The sequence below is a fragment of the Erythrolamprus reginae genome, chromosome 6 (assembly GCF_031021105.1).
Source record: "Erythrolamprus reginae isolate rEryReg1 chromosome 6, rEryReg1.hap1, whole genome shotgun sequence".
NCBI classification, from domain to species: Eukaryota; Metazoa; Chordata; class Lepidosauria; order Squamata; family Dipsadidae; genus Erythrolamprus; species Erythrolamprus reginae.
In genome coordinates, this window is record NC_091955.1 from 81,603,956 (window position 1) to 81,626,793 (window position 22,838).

At 42.5% G+C, this 22,838-nt stretch overlaps 1 protein-coding gene across 2 annotated transcripts in view; it reads left to right on the forward strand.

Annotated features, from left to right (window-relative positions):
• Window positions 1–22,838, forward strand: part of OVCH1 (ovochymase 1) — a 77,325-nt gene that overhangs the window by 44,057 nt on the left and 10,430 nt on the right. For both annotated transcript variants that reach the window (XM_070756422.1, XM_070756421.1), the window contains exons 18-24: window positions 954–1,149; window positions 5,444–5,598; window positions 6,781–6,934; window positions 8,705–8,806; window positions 19,255–19,287; window positions 19,582–19,801; window positions 21,315–21,478. In XM_070756422.1, the coding sequence (XP_070612523.1) occupies window positions 954–1,149; window positions 5,444–5,598; window positions 6,781–6,934; window positions 8,705–8,806; window positions 19,255–19,287; window positions 19,582–19,801; window positions 21,315–21,478 (1,024 nt within the window). The remainder of the gene's footprint in view (window positions 1–953; window positions 1,150–5,443; window positions 5,599–6,780; window positions 6,935–8,704; window positions 8,807–19,254; window positions 19,288–19,581; window positions 19,802–21,314; window positions 21,479–22,838) is intronic.

Here is a 22,838-nt window from a genome sequence, read left to right on the forward strand (position 1 = left end):
AGTCAACAAACCTAGCAGTAATTTTTTTTTAAAAAAAACATATACATTTAAGAGTTTTGTCCAAAATGGCCAAAAGGAAGTGTTAGCGAAAGGAAAGGGCATGTTGCATGGCATACTGTATTTGTTCAGGTGGGAATGCTGGCAGGAAGAAGGAATTATGCTGCAGCGACAATGAAAGGTGGCCAACTTAAATCAAGTGTGGGTTAAAATAAGGGGGTTCATTGCTTATCAGACAAAGGCAGTGCTACGGCAGTGGTGCTGGCAGCTCTTATCTTAATTCAGTGTTTGCTACAGCTTTTTTTTAAAAAAAGGATAGAAACAATTCTTGCTGCAGGAGCATTTATTGATTAGGGGAAGCCCTGTAGAGGAAGTTGCTGATTACTTTACAAAGTGATGTTGGCTAAGAACGTAATTTGTAACTAACTGTATTTCCCCTTCTCACCCACCCACCCCAAACGGCTACTATTGAGTAGAAAAGGCTGGTTATTATTATTATTATTATTATTATTATTATTATTATTATTTATTGGATTTGTATGCCGCCCCTCTCCGCAGACTTGGGGCGGCTAACAACAATGATAAAAACAACATGTAACAATCCAATTTAATAAAACAACTAAAACCCCTTATTATAAAAACCAAACATACACACAAACATACCATGCATAACTTGTAATGACCTAGGGGAAGGAATATCTTAACTCCCCCATGCCTGGCGACAAAGGTGGATCTTGAGTAATTTGCGAAAGACAAGGAGGGTGGGGGCTGTTCTAATCTCTGGGGGGAGTTGATTCCAGAGAGCCGGGGCCACCACAGGGAAGGCTCTTCCCCTGGGGCCCGCCAAATGACATTGTTTGGTCGACAAGACCCAGAGAAGGCCAACTCTGTGGGACCTTATCGGATGCTGGGATTTGTGGTTACTGATTCTATTGGTTTTATTCTCTTGATGGCAGGTGAGAAAAGTTGAGAGCATTACAATGCACCCAGCCTTTGATGTTGCAAGCTACGGCTCTGATATTGCCCTCGTCCAGCTACAAACGCCTCTGATCTATGGTGCTGCGGTGAGGCCTGTATGCTTGCCACGTCCCATGGAGCTCTTGATGTCTTTTGTGCTTTGTACTGTGACCGGCTGGGCAAATTTCCAAGGAGGTGAAGTCCGCTTTCTCCCTCAAATGCCATTGTTGCTGTCAAGGCTCTGTCTCCACCTTAGTTAAAGCTTAGCAGAAATAGGAGAGGAACAATCTAGAACTAAGGAGAACCTTCCTGACCTTGAGAACAATGAATGTGTTTGGAAGTTGGGGATGCACCATCACTGGCAATTTTTAAAGAAGAGATTTGACAGTCATTTGTCCAGAATGGTGTAGGGCAGGGGTGTCAAACTTGATTTCATTGAGGGCCGCATCAGGGTTATGTTAGAACTTGGAGGGCAGGAGTGGGTGGGGTGAGTGTTGCCATGGTGGGCGTAATTATGGTGGGTATGATATGGAACTCAATTCAGAGGCACTTGTGGTGGCCAAGTGCTAAGGCAGGACTTTCCTGAGACTGTCCCTCCCTCTCATTATACTTTCCTTCCTTCCTTCCTTCCTTCCTCCCTTCCTCCCTCCCTCCCTCCCTTCCCTCCCTTCCCTCCCTTCCCTCCCTCCCTCCTTCCTTCCCTTCCTCCTTCCCTCTCTTCCTTCCCTCCCTCTTTCTTCCCTCCCTCCCTCCCTTCTTTCCTTCCTTCCTTCCTTCCTTCCTTCCTTCCTTCCTTCCTTCCTCCTTCCCTCCCTCAATCCTCTTCTGTCCTCCATGGCAGCTGGCCAGTAATTAGCCTCAAATTAAAACTCAAACACAAAAGTTTCAAAATGAACAAGAGTCTATTTACAAAGACGTTTGTTGAACTGCACAAATAAGAACCAAAACAATGTCTTTCAACTGCCAAAATCCAGGCATGAGGCCAAGTTGATAAGATAAAGTCCCACACAGTTGCTTCTTGGCCAAAGTCTACATACAAGAAATTACTTCTATAAACATCCAGTACTGTATCAAGGTTTGTTAGGTAAAAACACTCTTCACAGGGTCTTCTCCTCCAGTGGTATGAACGTTGGGTTTTTGCAAAGAGCACCTTCCAACTCCTCCCCCTTATATACTCTCTGGGAGTGCAGACTACGCATAGGTGTGCTCACTTCCTCTTTCTGAGCTTCCTTAACTGCTCCTGCCTCCCCTGCATCCTTCTTACTCCTACATTTGGGATGGGATCCCTTATCTCCTCTTCCTCCTCTTCAGACCCTGGCAAAGCCCCAGTTGGGGGCTGCAAATCCCCAGTTGGAAGTTCTATAGCCTCTGTAGACTCCTCACAACCAGACTCTCCCCCCTCCTCCAGCTCACTGTCCGATTCCTCCGACAGCCACACAGGCCGATCGTTCCAAGATGGCCCCAGTTCATCAGGCTCAAAGTCCGTTGCTAGAGGACCTGGCTGTGAGCTGATCACAACACCTCCCTCCCTCCCTTCTTCCTTCCTTCCTTCCTTCCTTCCTCCCTTCCCTCCCTCCCTCTTCATTCTCCTTTCTTCTTCCTTCCCTCTTTCCTTACTTTTCTATGTCCTCTTTCCCTTTCTCCTTTCTTGCCCTTTTTTGCATGCTCAAATGCAAAAGGGGAAACATGTATCATTTTCTTTTGTTTTTAGTTTGTTTTGATAGCCACTTGTGGCCTCCAGTCTAATCTTACCTTAGCCAAATCTAAGCACTCTGTGCTGCATCCAGCCCATGGGCCTTAAGTTTGACACCTCTGGTGTAAGGTCTCCTGCTTGAGCAGGGGATTGGACTAGAATAGGGCTCCCTAAATTTTGCAACTTTAAGACTTGTGGACTTCAACTCCCAGAATTCTCCAGCCGGCATAGCTGCAAAATCTAACTAGAGCAATTCAGATTAAAGCAATTTAGAGACCTGTGATTTACCCCCAAATCTTGATGTGAAATTTGGCAATCTCCTTTTATTGTTCTTTTCCATTTAGAGCAGTGATTCGTAAACTGGGGGTAATTATCCAAGGGAGCAATTTGGAGATATCCTGAAGGGTGATGGAGCAATTTGTAATGGCTTGTTTTGTGAGTTGAAGATTGCCGCCACCAATATACGAGGGATTGTTTGTTTTTAATGGGAATAATGACATATTTCAAGGCCATGAAAAGGAATAATAAGGGCAAACAGTTTTGAGAACCACTGATTTAGAGGGACACACCATGACATTTATTAAAAAGAGAGGTTCTGCATTTTGAGATCAATGTACAAGCCGCAGGAACATACAGCACACATCCTGGGTAAATATATATTAACACTATGAATATTTGATTTGGGAATTCAATTTGAAAATGTATCCGTTGAATCCCTGAGCCAAATCAAATCTTTTAATCAAGTCAGCAAATTTATTTATATCAACTTGAATGCATCCAAATCCATTTATACAGCTTTTATATCCATGCAGAAATGTTTATTCTGTAGCACTTCGGAATTCAGAACCAAATGAAACTATTTTTAGAAGTACCGTATTTCTCACACTATAAAATGCTCTGGGACCATAAAATACACCTATTATTATTATTTTTTATTATTATTTATTAGATTTGTATGCAGCCCCTCTCCGAAGACTCGGGGCGGCTCACAACAGTAATAAAAACAATATAGTAGTGGAACAAATCTAATATTAAAAAACATATAAAACCCTATCATTATTTAAAAAACAAACAAACAGCACATTCATACCAAACATAAAACAAAGTATAAAAAAGCCTGGGGGAAAGGTGTCTCAGCTCCCCCACGCCTGGTGGTATAAGTGAGTCTTGAGTAGTTTACGAAAGACAGGGAGGGTGGGGGCAGTTCTAATCTCCAGGGGGAGTTGGTTCCAGAGGGCTGGGGCCACCACAGAGAAGGCTCTTCCCCTGGGGCCCGCCAAACGACATTGTTTAGTCGACGGGACCCGAAGAAGGCCAACTCTGTGGGACCTTATCGGTCGCTGGGATTCGTGCGGTAGCAGGCGGTACCTAGCTTTTGGAGAGGGGAAAAAAATCTGCCTCTGCCTCCCAGCAGTTTGCCTCCTGACCAGCAAACAGCCTGGTCAGTTTCAGCACAGCCTGATTTAGCACAAGCAGCCGATTGGCAGTTGGATCGGTCTCTTGGAATACCGCCGATCAGCTGTTCCAGGCTGTGAGGATCGCTGCTGCCTATCACAGCTGCTGCCTATCGCCAATGCCGCCTATCTCCATCTCCACGTGCCCCATTTTGGGGCCTCCATGCTCCCAATTTTTGGCCTCTGTGTGCCCTGTTTTTGGCCTCCCCGCATCCCATTTTTGGCTTCTGCATGGCCCCTTTTCAATTTCCGCATGTCCCATTTTCAGCTAATTCCAGTCAGTGGGGTTGAATGCTGCTGCCTATTGCCACCACCACTTATCGCTGCTGATCCCCTCTGCTTTGAATGGGCTGAAAACAGGATGTGCAGAGGCTGAAAATGGAATGTGCTGAGGCAGCAATGGGTGATGACAATGGACGGCGGTGGCAATTTTGGCAGCCTGGAACATCTGATCAGCAGTACTCCGGGCAGTGAAGGGCTACCAATTTTTTTACCAGCACACTGTGGGTGTGGCTTATGTAGGACGCCCTGCATTTTCTTTCAACATTTTTCAGTGGAAATTGGGTGCTCTGGGGTGGAGCTCCATTTTTGCTACTCCACTGCGTTCCACCCCATCCGGGCAGCAGCCCACCCCTGATTCCAGGAGGCTATTATTAATTTATTAGATTTGTATGCCGCCCCTCTCCGAAGACTCGGGGCGGCTCACAACAATAATAAAAATCAGTTGCTCATGCTAAATCAGGCTGTGCTGAAGCTGACCAGGTTGTTTGCTGCAAGGAGGCAAATTGCTGGGAGACAGAGGTCAAAGAGTGAGGGCCAGTGGGTGGGCAGGGAATCCTCAATATCCTCATTTCATGGACCCCTGTAGGGTCTTGGGTACTCTGACTATACTTGTTCTACACTTTAGCATCCCATGCAGCCCATCTTCAGCCTGGGAACAGTCCAAAAATGACCCGAAAATGCCCCCAAACCAGGCTGTTTTGGGGCCATTTTCGGGTCATTTTTGGACTGTTCCCAGGCTATTTTTGAGCCTAAAAATGGGCTGAAAACAGTCTAGAAAAAGTCCAAAAACTGGCCTGAAAATGGCCCAGAAAACAGCCCTGAAAAGGCTGGAAAACAGCCCCAAAACAGCCTGAAAATGCCACAGAAAACTATCAAAAATGGGCCCCAAAACCAGGGATGTGAGCACCAGCTAGTTGGTCTTTGGGCTTCCAATGCTCCAGCACATGAACATGCATGCACATTCTGTTTGGGCACTTGGTGCCAAAAAGATTTGCCATCACTGGTCTATCAAAAGAAAAAAAAATGCATTACTCTGAAATATTATTTTACTGTTTTATAGTTGGAGGCCTTGCCACCCGTCTACAGCAAATGCACGTCCCACTGGTGGCCAATGACGTCTGTGAGCAAAACTACTACTTTAATCACCCTGGAGGGATCACACCTCAGATGCTCTGTGCTGGCTTTGCATCTTTGGAAGGCCACGAATCCTGCCAGGTATCAAAAGAGCAGACAAGAAAAACATAGACTGCATTACAGAAGGTGTCCTGATATACAGTGCTATGCAGCAGGACTTTACAAGATACCAGAATTTATATTGTGGCAATTTAGGAACCAGTGCAGAGAAATAATGCTGACACTTTTATAGAAAACAGTGGTAAACAGGTTTACTCTTCAGTGCAATTAAAAATATCTTCTATCTTAGTCTTCTATTTGGAGGATAACTTTGCTTTAACTATATGCAGTAAAGCTTACTTACATGAAGATACTAAACCAATCCAGGTTTCTCTATATCAACACTACAGCTCTAACTCACACTCAAAACTATTTTGTGGGTGTGGCTTGTCAGCCATGTGACTAATATGTGACCAGATGGGACCAGTATCATGTGACCGGGGGGTGGCTTAAAGGTCATGTGACTGGCTTAAAGGTGGCCAACTTGACATCACTCACGTCAAGGGTTTGGATTAGGGTTAGGATGCTTGGCCTCTCCTGGCCTCAAAGAGATACAATTTCCCTATCCATTTACTATTACTGAATATCCAAACTATACTATTTAATTCTTTCTTTATATGCCATATGTGTACATACATATTATACATAGCCACAGAAAAATATACATTATCTATTATACATATGCACAGCTCTTTTCAAATTATACACATTCAACCTCATTTACTGCGATAGGAAAAACATACCCAGAGACCAGGAGGGGGGAAAAAGAAAAAAAAATCAAAAATTTTCTACTGGTTCTGCATACCTGACCGTACCTATAGGAGCCCATTACTGATGTAGACATGTGCATTAGAACTATTATATAAATATAAATCAGCGTCTATGTGTTCTTTCTATACGTTTTTGCAAACTGTGTGCGTTTGTGTTTGTGTACTGGTTCTGCATACCTGACCGTACCTATAGGAGCCCATTACTGATGTAGACATGTGCATTAGAACTATTATATAAATATAAATCAGCGTCTATGTGTTCTTTCTATACGTTTTTGCAAACTGTGTGCGTTTGTGTTTGTGTACTGGTTCTGCATACCTGACCGTACCTATAGGAGCCCATTACTGATGTAGACATGTGCATTAGAACTATTATATAAATATAAATCAGCGTCTATGTGTTCTTTCTATACGTTTTTGCAAACTGTGTGCGTTTGTGTACATGTTTTTTCAGGGGGATTCAGGTCTGCTGGTTTGCCAAAGTGAAAACAAGCCATTCATACTCCATGGACTTGCTAGCTGGGGTGTGGGTTGTGCCCAGCCTAAGAGACCAGGTGTTTATTCAAGAGTGAGTGCCTTTTCGGACTGGATTGAATCTGTAATGAAAGGTAAGCATCCCTGTTGCCTATGGCATTATTTGGTTCTAAACGCTAAGCAATACAGTAGTACCTCTAGATACGAGCTGCTCCACATGCGAGTATTCCAAGATACGAGCCACGAGGGGAGAGAAATTTCTGTTCCAGACCCAAGCTCAAATTCGGGATACGAGCCGAGCGTCCACTAGGTGGTGCAAGAATCCTTGCTTTTGGTTATCTCGGAGGGAAAAACAAAGTCTAAAGCCATTTGTTCCAGATAAGAGTTGTTTGACATATAAGCTCCCTTCTGGAACAAATTAAACTCGTATCTAGAGGTACTACTGTACTGCCTTATGATATTTGAGTGGCACCATCTGCTTGGATTAGGGGAGGGTTCCCAAATCTAAATTTTTGCTAACACGTGAGAAAATATAATATTATTTTACTGAAAGAGTAGTAGATGCTTGGAACAAACTTCCAGCAGACGTGGTTGGTAAATCCACAGTAACTGAATTTAAACATGCCTGGGATAAACATACATCCTTTCTAAGATAAAATACAGGAAATAGAATAAGGGCAGACTAGATGGGCCATGAGTTTTTTCCTGCCATCAATCGTCTATGTTTCTATTGTAATTGGATGCAGTGGTTCTTTCTATGTGAGCCAGAAGAGATTTGAAGGTTTTTAATTTTTATGTCTTTATTAAAAATAAAGTTTTATTGTATTGTTTTCATTGTTCGTTTATCTTCGTTTTGGGCTTTGGATTATTACCGGAGGTGGGCACATAAAGATTAAGCTAAAGGAAGATCGGATGGCCAAAAGTTAGATTTGAGCAAAGCTAGCAACATTTGAATGTATTTTCCAATTCCTTAGAATGTCAGATTTTTTTTTTGCTAGAATTCAAGTTAGCACAAGTTTACTGGCACAGTAGTTGTAAGATTAGCACAAACGCGTGAAAGATGTAGGCTTAGAAACATAGAAACATAGAAGACTGACAGCAGAAAAAGACCTCATGATCCATCTAGTCTGCCCTTATACTATTTTCTGTATTTTATCTTAGGATGGATATATGTTTATCCCAGGCATGTTTAAATTCAGTTACTGTGGATTTATCTATCACGTCTGCTGGAAGTTTGTTCCAAGGATCTACTACTCTTTCAGTAAAATAATATTTTCTCATGTTGCTTTTGATCTTTCCCCCAACTAACTTCAGATTGTGTCCCCTTGTTCTTCCTATTAAAAACACTTCCCTCCTGAACCTTATTTAACCCTTTGACATATTTAAATGTTTCAATATAATCTGAGGAAAGTAGCTTCAATCATTTTATTTCCGTATTTTAGTATATTTTCACTCCTTTCAACTAAAAGGCCTAGTAGAACAATTGATATTGATCAGTAATCAATACAAGCAGTCCTAAGAGATTTGTTATTATAAAAGATATGTAATCAAAGGAAGAAAGATGAGATAAACAGGAAAATAAACCAAGTCAGATCCCTCATTTTAAACATTGTTTAATTTTGTGCAGTACGTTTACACCTCATTGGGGATGGCATGGCTAATTTTATTTTGTAGACATTGTGGGTCATCCTTTGCTGTAGGATTTCAAGAAAAGTTTGTATAGCCATTTGCACAGGATGCAATAGACTCCTTCCTTGGGTTGGAGGTTGGACTAAAAGACCTCTAAGGTCCATTCCAGCTTTATGATTCTATTATTTTAATTTTTTCAATCATTCTTATTTCTCTCTCTCTCTCATTCTCTCTCTCCGCTCCTCCCTCCTTCCCTCCCTCCCTCCTTACAATAGAGAAGGGACCAGCAGAGATGTCATTCACTAATATTGGTCTTGAAACCTCAGTACGGTCATTGGAGTCACCTATGAACCTTCTGCAAGCTGTTGATGGACAAGGTACACAACATCAACCAGCCTGATATCATCCTTTGCCTTACTGTAGTACATTTTAATTGTGTTGCTATTCTAATTCCTAGAAAGCTGCGCTCAATGTTCTGTTAATTACCATATTAATGTATTTTGAAAGAGTCACATAGGCAAAGGCTAAGTAGCTGTGGATGTTTCCTGATTGCCACATATAACATCACTACTTGGAGAGCTGCTTTGACAGACAGTTGTTTTCTGGGTGAGATTCAGAATGATTTTTGTCACCGTTAAATTCCTTCGTGGCTCAGGACTTGGTATCTGCAGGTTACCTTGTTGCAACAATGCCTCTCTACCTGATAAGATCTGGTAGATTAGACTCCATTCTTTTGCCCTGGCAATGTCATTTAGATTAGGGGTCTCCAACCTTGGTGACTTGTGGATTACTCAGCTTTGGTGGCTGAGTAATCCTGGGAGTTGAAGTCCACAAGTCTTAAAGTTGCCAAGGTTGGAGACCCCGATCTAGAGAAGCCATGGAAGCAGAGGTGGGTTCCAGCAGGTTTTGACCAGTTCTGGAGAACCAGTAGCAGAATTTTTGAGTAGTTCGGAGAACTGGTAAATACCACCTCTAATTGGCTCTGCCTCCATCTATTCTCTGCCTCCTGAGTCCCAGCTGATTGGGAGGAAATGGGAATTTTACAGTTATCCTTCCCCTGGAGTGGGGTGGAGATGGAGATTTTGCAGTATCCTTCCTCTGCCCTGCGCACCAAGCCACGCCCACCAAGCAATGCCACGCCCACCAAGCAATGCCATGCCCACCAAGCAATGCCACGCCCACCAAGCAATGCAACGCCCACCAAGCCAAGTCACACCCGCCAAGCGACATCCACAGAACAGGTAGTAAAAAATTCTGAATCCCATTGAATTTGTCACATGACCACCAAGTCACACCCACAGAATTGGTAGTAAAAAATTCTGAATCCCACCATTGAATTTGTCACATGACCACCAAGCCACACCCACAGAACCGGTAGTAAAAAAGTTGAAACCCATCACTGTGAATAAAACTGGCCTATAGCAAACAACGTTTTTGCTTAATGGCCACAGCATTCGCTTAACAATTGCTGTGAAAAATGTCACAAAATTGGGTCTGGTTATGTGGTGACTTGCTTTGTAACCATCATAACTTATATTCATTGAATGCCAAGATCAGTTACGGTTGTAACTCGAGGACTGCCTGTATATGTGTGTGTATATGAGTTGTGTGTCCGTAGAGTAGAGGAATGAGACAGTTCTCTGGTCAGAGAGCGACAAGAATTTTCTTTTGGAAAGATTTATGTGAGTTTTTTGCTGAAAGACGGAAAAATAGATGATTAATGGAACTGAAGATTGAGAGAAATGAATGGAGTGTGTGTGTGTGAGAGAGAGCAAATTTGCAAAATATTTAAGAGGGAGAAGGGACAATAAGATCATAATTATCTGTAGACAAGGTCAGAAATTATTGATCTTAACTTAGTCCTAGTTTTCTTTTTTTTCTTTTTCTAATCTTAGTTTTCTTTTGATTTGTCTTTTATTGTATGGAGATTATGAATAAGTATAAATAAATAATAAAACAGAAATACATTTTCATAGTTATATGTATACTCTATTTCTACTTGCCCAAGCATCAATTATTTTTGTGTTAGCTCAGAAACATAAAGATGTATCATGCTATTCTTTTTTCCCCCATTGAGGTCCTCTACAACAGGGGTCCCCAACCACCGGGCCGCGGACCAGTACCGGGCCGCGGGGCATGTTGCACCGGTCCGTGGAGTCAGCAGCTGCCGGCCCTCATGCTGCCACCCCCCTCCCTCCAGCGCTTCGCCTCCCGCCGGGCAAGAGGCCTCGGGAGGCAGGTTCTGCCGGCCACAGGACGATGGATGGGACAGAGGGGCGGGAAGGACCAAGAGGCTCAAGCCTCTTTTGGCTTCTGCCGCGGGGCGCTTTTGCGTTTTTGGCTGGGGGGGAGGCAGGAGGGCCAGCCTGACCCCCTCTCTCCAGCGCTTAGCTCCCGCTGGGCAAGAGGGCTTGGGAGGCAGGTTCTGCCGGCCACAGGACAATGGCGGGAAAGAGGGGCGGGGAGGACCAGCACCCCCATGCTTAATCCCGCCCCCAACCACGCCCCTTTCCGCCCCCACTGGGCCATAGAAAAATTGTCTTGCTGAAACTGGTCCCTGGTGGAAAAAACGTTGGGGACCACTGCTCTACAAGATAGAAATATTCAAAAAGGTATGGCAGCTGTGTTTTTGTATGAAGAATTTACTAAACTAGGAAGGAGTAGGCAGGGAATCAAACCATCCATGTTGATGATTTTCTAGGTACCCTGAACCAAACATGTTAACTTTATGTTTTATCGACAAAGAAATAAAGGGAGAAATAAAGCCACTGCCCGTGAAGGCCCCTGGTTTGGGGTTGGAAGACAAAAATGGAAATATCAATATTTAATGCTAGCACAGTCTTGTGCTGTGTTGAAGGCCCGGTCCCAAGAATCTGAACTCCAAATACGAACTGAATAATCAAATTATCACAGATAATCCCCACTCGGTTAAAGACCTAGATATACTAATAACAAAAGATTTAAGTGCCAAAGCCCACTGCAACAATATAGCCAAGAAGGCTTCAAGAGTTGTAAACCTAATCCTACGTAGCTTCTGCTCTGGCAATCTCACACTACTTACCAGAGCTTACAAAACTTTTGCCAGACCCATCCTCGAATACAGCTCATCTGTTTGGAACCCATATCGCATCTCAGACATTAACACCCTTGAAAATGTCCAAAGATACTTCACCAGAAGAGCCCTTCACTCCTCCACTCGAAATAGAATATCCTACGAGACTAGACTTTCAATCCTGGGCCTAGAAAGTTTAGAACTAAGACGCCTTAAACAAGATCTAAGTATTGCCCACAAGATCATATGCTGCAACGTCCTGCCTGTCGGCGACTACTTCAGCTTCAACCACAACAACACAAGAGCACACAACAGATTTAAACTTAATATTAACCGCTCCAAACTTGACTGTAAAAAATATGACTTCAGTAACCGAGTTGTCGAAGCGTGGAACTCATTACCGGACTCCATAGTGTCGTTATTATTATTATTATTATTATTATTATTATTTATTGGATTTGTATGCCCATCCCCAAACCCCCAACACTTTACCCTTAGATTATCTACGGTTGACCTATCCAGATTCCTAAGAGGCCAGTAAGGGGCGAGTACAAGTGCACTAGAGTGCCTTCCGTCCCCTGTCCTATTGCTCTCCTATATCTTCTATACCTTTCTTCTATTCTTATATCTCTTCTTCTATTCTTTCATTGATATTACTATACCTTCTTTTCTATTATTTCTTAGATATATTTTACTATGAGTATCTCCTCTATAACCTTCATCATGTATTTTACTAGGTGTATATAGATATATACCCACTAAAACCCTCATTGTGTATTGGACAAAATAAATAAATAAATAAATAAATAAATAAATAAATAAATAAATAAATAAATAAATAAATAAATAAACGTATTGGTTTTTTAAAAAAATATACTTTTAAATACTATTTCTAACATCTATTGAAACAACAGTTCTCAGCATTCTAGAAGCTTCAATCTGTTGGGTGGAAAGTTTGTGAATAGCAGTATAAACTCATCTGCCAGATGTAAAGTTAATGAAGGCTGGTCTGGATAGCAGAGGGGCCGGCTTGGTTTGTTTGTTTTATATTTTATAATGGGCAAAATAAAAATTACAGAAATAAAACAAGTCTTGTTTCTCCTTTCTTGAAGGCTGCCCAGTCTTGGATTTGATCCCAGTGGGGGGGGGATCGCAGAAATAGTTTCTCCAAATTATCCAGACGTCTATCCTAATTTACTAAACTGCACTTGGACAATCTATTCTGCTTCAGGAAGCAGGCTAAAAACCGTGATACGAGATGTTGTTATCGAGGAGGCTAAAGACTGCCTTTGGGACTCTCTGAGCTTTTATGATGGACCAGATCAACATCCACAATTGCTTGGTGTGCTGTCTTCTGCCTTTTAGTTCATAGCCCTAAAATATTGTTGCCTTTCCTGACTATGGACCGGAATTACCAAACTGATGATTAAGCCCAGATGGTTGGCAAGTCTACAAATAGCGAAGAAATGGTATTTTTTGTTTGATTAGGCTTAGAAACGCATCAGAGATTTTCCGAATGGAGCTGTAGACTGTTAACTGCTGCCTTTGCCTCTATGAATATTTATACATTTTAGTCAATTCTCGTTGGAAGTCGGATCATTTAGTGTAGACGATGGTGGTCTCAGAGAGAGACAGCATACAGGATGCTGGCATTGTGCCTCTGAGTCTCCATCCTAAGGCCTTTGATGGGCAGCTCGAGCAATTTTCATCCAGCTCAGCTACTCAAAAGTTGTAATTGCAGAATATCTGCTTTGTGAGTTAAGGTTGCTTGTCTCTTTTTAAAGACTTCCAGCATTTCTCGAAGTTGCAGATCTTCCCTTGGCCAGAAAGTCCCATTGTTTATTTATTTATTTATTGTTAGAGTTGAAAGGGACCATGAAGGCCATCGAGTTCAACCCCCTGCCCAAGCAGGAACCCTATAGCACACCAGTCAAGTGGCAGTTCAATCTTCTCTTAAAAATGTCCAGAGTGTTGGAGTTCACAACGTCCGCTGGTAGGTTGTTCCATTGGTTGATCGCTCTGACCGTCAGGAAGTTCCTCCTTACCTCCATGTTGAATCTCTCCTTGGTCAGCTTCCAGCCGTTGTTCCTCGTCCGGCCCTCTGGTGCCCTGAAGAATAAAGTGATCCCCTCCTCTCTGTGACATCCCCTCATATACTTGTAGACTGCTATCATGTCCGCTCTGGCCCTCCTTTTCTCTAGGCTATCCATGCCCAGTTCCCTCAGTCTCTCTTCGTAAGTCTTGGTTTCCAATCCCTTAATCATTTTGGTTGCTCTTTTTTGCACCTTCTCCAGAGTTTCAATGTCTCTTTCGAAGTGTGGTGACCAGAACTGAATACAGTACTCCAGGTGTGGTCGGACCAGGGCGTAGTAGAGTGGTATTAAGACTTCCCTGGTCTTGGAGTGTATTCCCCTGTTGATGCAGTTTAGGACTGAGAAATCCTAAGGATTATAGGATTGTATTGTGAAATCCTTTGTCCACACTACGGGATCAAGCCTCGTCCAGACTACTGCATTTTTCAGAGTATAAGATGCACCTTAGTTTTGGGGAAGGAAAATAGGAGGGGAAAATCTCGCAAGGGGACGCACATGTGTGTGAGATAATGGTGATTTTTTTTTGCTTCTGCGCATGCACAGAAGCAAAAAATCACCAAAATCTCTCACACTCATGTTCCTTCACAAGATTTTGCTTTTTGTGTATGTGCAGAAGCAAATTCTCACTTGGATGCACCCGTCCACCCGCCGGTCACTCAGAACTGCATGCGCGGCTCCATTTTTGTTACCGTAGCTATGGTGTGGCCCATACTGGTAGCAACCCGCTACTGGAGCTGAGCAAAGGCTTATTGTGATGCCCCCAGAGAAAGCTCAATTGTGTGACCAGGACAATCGTCACAAGAGTAGGAGTTGCTCCGATGAGCATTTTGGGGACAGTAACACTGACCATGTGGAAGTGCCTTCAGTCTGGTGCAGCAGCTAAGAGGCTGACCGGTAGTAACCCACTAGTGGAGCTGACCAAAGGCTTATTGTGATGCCCCCAGAGAAAGCGCAGGTTATAATTGTGTGATCAGGACAATCATAGAAAGAGTAGGAGTTGCTCCGATGAGCATTTTGGAGGCAGTAACACTGACCGTGTGGAAGTGCCTTCGGTCTGGTGCAGCAACTTCTGCCGCACGAATCCCAGCGACCAGTTAGGTCCCACAGAGTTGGCCTTCTCTGGGTCCCATCGACGAAACAATGTCATCTGGCAGGACCCAGGGGAAGAGCCTTCTCTGTGGTGGCCCCGGCCCTCTGGAATCAACTCCCCCCAGAGATTAGGATTGCCCCCACCCTCCTTGCCTTTCCCAAACTCCTCAAAACCCACCTCTGCCATCAGGCATGGGGAAATTGATTTCCCTGGGCCGTTTCCACTTTATGTATGGTCTGAGATGTATGATTGTTTTTATGTTAGGGGTTTTAAACTGTTTTTAAAATATTGGATTTGTACTGTTTTTTCTTGTTGTGAGCCGCTCCGAGTCCTCGGAGAGGGGCGCCATACAAATCTAAAAAATAATAATAATAATAATAATAATAATAATAATAATAACAACAACAACAACAACAACAACAACTAGGAGGATGATTTATGAAATGTCCAATCCAGAGTTGAAATCTTCCCTCTATCCTGGCCGCTTATTGTGGGATATTTGAGCAATTGCAGTCTCTTAGTCCAGTGTTTCCCAACCTTGGCAACTCGAAGATATCTGGACTTCAACTCCCAGAATTCCCCAGCCAGCGAATGCTGGCTGGGGAATTCTGGGAGTTGAAGTCCAGATATCTTCGAGTTGCCAAGGTTGGGAAACACTGTCTTAGCCCACTCCATCTCACAGGGTTGCCTCTCAGTGCTTAAGTACTTAGAAGGCAAGCATTATCTATGCCATCTGGAGTGCCAGCAGAAAAGGCAGAAAATAAATCTCGGAAATAAATAGTTGGATAAATCATAGAGGGGAGACCAGATACACGGCTCATGTAGGCAGCAACAATTCGCCCTCTGGCTCTTCCCCAACCATATGGTAAATTGAAACCTTCTGGCCTAGCCTCTTCTTTGTCTTATGGTTTTCAGGAACATGGTGTGGTCACAAAAGGAACCTTCAACTGTTTTCGAGCAGCAGCTTCTTGACAGTGCATTTCAGAACAGATGGCTCGGTTGGGGCCAAGGGCTTCAAGATCAGCTTTGGAGAGATGAATCGAGAATCGGTTCAGAGAAGCAAGAATGGGATAGAACTCAACAGCCCATGTAATAATTTTAAGCTGGAGGAAGGGATGTATGTGTGTGTGTGTGAGAGAGAGAGAAAGAGAGAGAGAGAGAGTTTTTAGAAATCTCAGACATCAACACCCTTGAAAATGTCCAAAGATATTTCACCAGAAGAGCCCTTCACTCCTCCACTCGAAACAGAATATCCTATGAAAATAGACTAACAATCCTGGGCCTAGAAAGCCTAGAACTACGGCGCCTAAAACACGATTTGAGTATTGCCCACAAGATCATATGCTGCAACATCCTACTGGTCAATGACTACTTCAGCTTCAACCGCAACAACACAAGAGCACGCAACAGATTCAAACTTAATACGAACCGCTCCAAACGTGACTGTAAAAAATATGATTTCAACAATCGAGTTATCGAAGCGTGGAACTCATTACCGGACTCAATTGTGTCAACCCCTAACCCCCAACACTTCTCCCTTAGACTCTCCACGATTAGGAACCTCTCCAGGTTCCTAAGAGGCCAGTAAGGGGCGTACATAAGTGCACCGGCGTGCCTTTTGTCCCCTGTCCAATTGTCTTTCCTTTCTTTCATCTATCATATATATTCTCTTCCTTTCATAAATCCTGTTCTCTAAGTTCACTTTTACCCTTATATATATTACCACATGTCTCTTTTTCTTCCTATGTATTTGTGTATTGGACAAATGAATAAACAAACAAACAAACAAACAAACAAATAAATAAAATAAATAAATAAACAAACATAGAAACATAGAAGATTGATGGCAGAAAAAAGACCTCACGGTCCTTTTATGACACATCAGAAAATTCAATCTGTTTTGCAAATAAAAACAAAAATCCAGCATTTTTGGAACAAGCAAACTAGAGGGGACGTATTTTGAAAGCGCATTTAGAAGACTCTCCGGTGTTCTGTCTGGGTGCCCCCAGACTTCAACACCAACTGGAAAAAACAGCCAGACACGCTGGTACAAACAAAGGCACTTTATAGTTTGAAAAATAAACACAGAGAAAAACCTGTTCTTCCCAACAGGCAGGCTATGAGACTTCACAGCAGAGTCCTGACGGCCAGACAATACAGCAGACTTCTTGCTGGCACACCCACCACTGTAGAGAATAAGACCCACACCTTTTCCCCCCAAGGTTTCAGTATTCAAAGTCACAAACCAGAATTCCAAGACGCCAAAGATCACAGCCAGGTCCCAGGACTCCCAGAGATACTACTCCACAAGCCAGGAAGGGTGGGTCTGCCTTTTCAGCCTTTCCGGAGAGCACCACACCCAAACCCAGCTGTTGCCTCTTTAGTGCTGAAAGTACCTGGCTAATTGTCCCCTTCGTTGTGTTGCTCTTCTCTGCCGGAGATCGATGATTGCTTGTGCATTTTCATCTAAGGAATCCAGGCTGCTTGCTGGGGAGAGCTCCCCCTCGGGGGACTCTGGCTGTCCTCCCTCTCCCTCAGCCTGAGATTCCTCCTCCCCGTCTGCCTGAACCTCCTGTTCCTCATCCTCCCCCTCTGAGCAGGAAGCCGGCAGAGGATCAGCCGTTCCCTGAGGGGCCTCAGACGGAATCACAACATCCGGTGTGCATATTTCTATAGATTTCTGGCCAAGTGGCCTTCTATAAAGAGGCGCCTTAGGAAAAATTGAGGCATAAATTACTGTATGCTTGTTTTGATGTTCTGTGTGCAGGGTTTTGTTTGCTTTGTTTTCTTCCTTTTTGTTGTTTTGATATCTTTGAGTCAGTCGTGACTCCTGGCAGCTCCTTGGACTAATCTGTGCAGGTATTTTTTGGCAATGTTGCTAGATGTGGTTTGCCATTGCCTTCTTCCTAGGGCTGAAGGACAGGGACTGGCCCAAGGCAGGGGTGGGTCCTAACTTACCTTGGTGCTGGTTCGCTTCCTCCCTCATGGCTTCGCACGCATGCTCATGCACAGCGCCCCAAAAATTTAAAATAAGATTTTTTTAAAAAGGTAAAAACAAGATGGCAAACTGCCAAGATGGGAAAAGCCTTCTCTGTGGCGGCCCCGGCCCTTTGGAACCAACTCCCCCCAGAGATTAGGATAGCCCCCACCCTCCTTGCCTTTCGTAAGCTTCTCAAAACCCACCTCTGCCGTCAGGTATGGGGGAACTAAGATAATCTTTCCCCCTAGGCTTCTACAATTTATGCATGGTATGTTTGTATGTATGATTGGTTTTATAACAAGGGTTTTTAGCTGTTTTTAGTATTGGATTTTTACATTCTGTTTTTGTCACTGTTGTTAGCCGCCCCGAGTCAGCGGAGAGGGGCGGCATAAAAATCCAATAAACAAACAAACAAACAAATAAATGTGCGGTGCCAGAAATTTGGCTTCTGCACATGCTCAGAAGAAAAAAAAAGTTTAAAAAAATTCAAAAAGAAAAGATGGCGCCCACGGAACGGCAGTGACCAAACCAGGTGAGTTATGTCATCATGACATCACCAACCCATCATTACCTGTACAGGCGAACCGGGAGGAACGGGAGGAACCCAGCTCAGCCCAAGGTCACCCAGATAGCTTCATGTCTAAAGTGGGACTAGAACTTACAATCACCTGTTTTTTATAGTAGCCTGGTGCCTTAACCGCTACCTCAAACTGCCCCTCTTTGATTTGTTGCATAAACAGACTTTATTTTGGTAAAGTCCCTGAGATTGGCTGCTTGGTTAGACACAATAGAATTGCAGGGCTTTGGGCCTTCATTTGCTTACATGCAGGCTGCCAAACTTTTTACTGTCACACTGTGGGCGTGCCTTGTTTTGTGGGTGTGGCTTGATGGTCATGTGACCAGGCAGGAGTGGCTTGACAATCATGTGACTGGGGAGTGGCTTAAAGGTCATGTGACTGAGTGGGAGTGGCTTACTGACCAAGATAAGTTTTCAAAGAAGTGCTTGGACTCTTTTTCAGTTGATTAAGTCACATTATTTGAAGAGCCACAAAAAGGACAAATGATAGACAGCATGATTTGTTGAAGAGCCCAGTAATGTTTTAAGGTTCAGTATGAGAACAGATTAGGCAAGTAGCTCAAATTTCTTTTATTGTTATAAAAGTTCAGTTCTAGATAATGATTAAAATGATTAAAGCATTTATGGGTAAAATCATACTATTTAATTATTTTCTATTTTAAAAGTAATTGAGGATCATACTAAGGTACTAGAGAAGGAAGGACAATAAAAAACTATTAAGTATTCAATAAATAGTGCATAAACCTACTACCCCCACTGCTTGTATGGCTGCAATCTTGGATTTTTGGATTTCTCCTGCAAACACTCTTGGTATGTTGAGCACTTAACATTTCCATATTTTTCATATGAGAATATAAACTGTGGCTTTGAGGATATGTTTAAAAATTTAATTTTAATTTCACTGGTAGGTGTTGGAGCTAATTATTGTAAATGAAATATTTTGTTAAAATAGGTGTGACCAATAATACTAATAGTATATTGTATTACAATAATAATGTGAACTTTTAGCTGATACCTGTTGTTCTTCTTGCAGATTCGTCTGATAAACAACTTGCTACTGAAGAAAGTAAATAAATATTCTGTAAATGCATATTATTGTAAGCTTGGGAGTTGGACAGGGAAAGTTTAGTCACCCAAATCTGGTCAGGCATATACTTTATTAATCAATGTAGAGGTGATATGTTGGGAATGAATGTGTTAACATTAATGCTTTACGTGAAAAAAGAGATGGTAATTGGAAAGGGGCTCAAAAAAGACATAGTAAAGATGTTGCAAGTTTCGCACAAGTTTATGGAATTATCATTCGGGTGCTAGAATGTATAGTTCACAATTAAATAGTGGATCTTCCTTCTGTCACTAGGGAAATGTGGAATTCCAGTGGAAGATCTATTTTCCATGGAGGCAATGCCCACAAACACCTCATTGGAAGGACAGAGCAAATTGGAACTGTTTAGTGGCAATCTAACTTCTCCAGTATCTTGGCCATGGCTTGTGAGCCTACAGTTTGAAAACAAGCACTTTTGTATAGGAATTTTGATCGAGAAAACTTGGGTTCTGACTGCTGGACGTTGTAATGTAAGGTAAGCAAATATGCTGGGATTATTTCTCAAAAGATTGTATCCCTGCCTAGGATACAACCTCTGGCTGGGGGACTTTTGTTGCATTCTCAGAATGAAACGGAAGTATATTTCATGGGAATCATCCTTGGGTTGGAAAATTTGATATAATAGGATGTTACAAGCCCAGACTGTGCAAAAAAAAAAAAAAAGGACTTCCCTGAATTTCAATTTAATTTAAATTTAATTTCAATTTAATTTAAATTTGATTTCAATTTAATTTAAATTTGATTTCAATTTAATTTAAATTTGATTTCAATTTAATTTAAATTTGATTTCAATTTAATTTAAATTTGATTTCAATTTAATTTAAATTTGATTTCAATTTAATTTAAATTTGATTTCAATTTAATTTAAATTTGATTTCAATTTAATTTAAATTTGATTTCAATTTAATTTAAATTTGATTTCAATTTAATTTAATTCTAACATTATATTTCTTGCCATGAGTGCAGCACTTTGCATTGTGTTAGAAATAATCAAAGAAACTTGGATCAATTAAAAAAGCAGACTATTTATTGGAAATATAATAATAGCAAAGTGTGGTGGATCATTAAGCTTGAAAAATCCCAAAACCTTTAACCTTAGGCTATCTGTAATGCTCTCTACATGGGGCTACCTTTGAAAAGTGTTCGGAAACTTCAGATCATGCAGAATGCAGCTGCGAGAGCAATCATGGGCTTCCCTAGGTATGCCCATGTTACACCAACACTCCGCAGTCTGCATTGGTTGCCGATCAGTTTCTGGTCACAATTCAAAGTGTTGGTTATGACCTATAAAGCCCTTCATGGCATCGGGCCAGAATATCTCTGGGACTGTTTTCTGCCGCACGAATCCCAGCGACCAATTAGGTCCCACAGAGTTGGCCTTCTCTGGGTCCCATCAACTAAACAATGCCATTTGGCGGGACCCAGGGGAAGAGCCTTCTCTGTGGTGGCCCCGACCCTCTGGAACCAGCTCCCCCCAGAGATTAGAACTGCCCCCACCCTCCTCGCCTTTCGTAAACTCCTTAAAACTCACCTTTGCCGTCAGGCATGGGGGAACTGAAACATCTCCCCCGGGCCTATACAGTTATGTATGGTATGCTTGTATGTATGTTTGCTTTTAATAATGGGGTTTTTAGTGTTTCTTTTAAATTATTAGATTTGTTATATATTGTTTATTATTGCTGTGAGCCGTCCCGAGTCTACGGAGAGGGGCGGCATACAAATCTAATAAATAAATAAATAAATAAATCTACAGTTGACTTCTCCCCCTTTCTAAAGGGTCTTGTAAGGGCTGTGCATAAGCACACCATTGTGCCAACTGTTCCTGTCCTACTGTCCTATGGTCTTTTATCATTACTTTTTTATCATTACTTTTCTAATGTTACGTTTATACAAATTATCATCCTATAATTATTTGACACACATAAATAAATAAAATAAATACATGATTAAATTGTGCATATGGTGAATTCGGATTGTTGCTCTTTTAGCACTCAAGAGGATAAAGTTGCCCCAGGGATCACTAACCTGCTTCCTGGTGCAGACGGTGGCACTCAGATCTCAGTGAAAGCTGTCTACTTTCATGCCAACCTCAGTGGTTTGCCTCCCAGGGATGAAATTAGTCTGATAGAACTGGAGATCCCCATTCAGACAGGTACTGTAATGGGGGGAAATAACTTTCTTGGTTCAAGACCTTTATCTACAATGTCAATTGCAAAGAATGTGTGGGCTGAAAAGCAGTTGAAACAGAGTTGCTAGATTAAAGGAACTTTATGGGCCAGAACTAAGCCAAAGCTCTTGCAACGATGGCTTGTCAAAAGCACTAAAAATAGTCTTATTGAGCCCCATTGATTTGTACCTCGTGCGAGCTGACTTCAGTAAAAAGAAAGGGCTCTGTACAATTGCTGTTTTGCAGCTGCTTCATCCTGTTAGACTGAAATAGTCCTATATTGGTCCTCTGTGAATCTATTGCTATCTGCATAAATAAAGGGAAAGAGCCTTCTCTGTGGCGGCCCCGACTCTCTGGAACCAGCTCCCCCCAGAGATTGGAACTGCCCCTACCCTCCTCGCCTTTCACAAACTCCTTAAAACCCACCTTTGTCGTCAGGCATGGGGGGACTGAGATATCTCCCCCGGGCCTATACAATTTATGTACGGTATGCTTGTGTGTATGTCTGTTTAATAATGGGGTTTTTAAATATTTTAAATTGTAAATTATTAGATTTGTTATAAACTGTTTTTATTGTGTTGTGAGCCGCCCCGAGTCTACGGAAAGGGGCGGCATACAAATCTAATAAATAATAATAATAATAATAATAATAATAATAATAATAATAATAAATAGAAGAATATCTCCTCCTATGATTGCACAATCTGAAGTTAGTTGGGGGAAAGATCAGACGTAACGTGAGAAAATATTATTTTACCGAAAGAGTAGTAGATGCTTGGAACAAACTTCCAGCAGACATGGTTGGTAAATCCACAGTAAATGAATTGAAACATGCCTGTGATAAACATGCTGTATATCCATCCTAAGATAAAATACAGGAAATAGTATAAGGGCAGACTAGATGGACCATGAGGTCTTTTTCTGCCGTCAATCTTCTATGTTTCTATTGTGATCGGATGCAGTGGTTCTCAACCTTTCTAATGCCGCGACCCCTTAATACAGTTCCTCATGTTGTGGTGACCTCCAACCATAGGTCAAGAGGCTCAAATTCAACCTTGACAAAACGGAGGAGCTGTGGGTTTTGCCTCCCAAGAATAATTCCATCTATCCATCCATTACTCTGGTGGGGGGGGGGGAATTATTGACCTCCTCGAAGATGGTCCGCAACTTGGGCGTCCTCCTCGATCCACAGCTGAGATTAGAACATCATCTTTTGGCTGTGGCGAGGGGGCGTTTGCCCAGGTTCACCTGGTGCACCAGTTGCGGCCCTATTTGGACAGGGAGTCACTGCTCACAGTCACTCATGCCTTCGTCACCTCAAGATTTGACTACTGCAACACTCTCT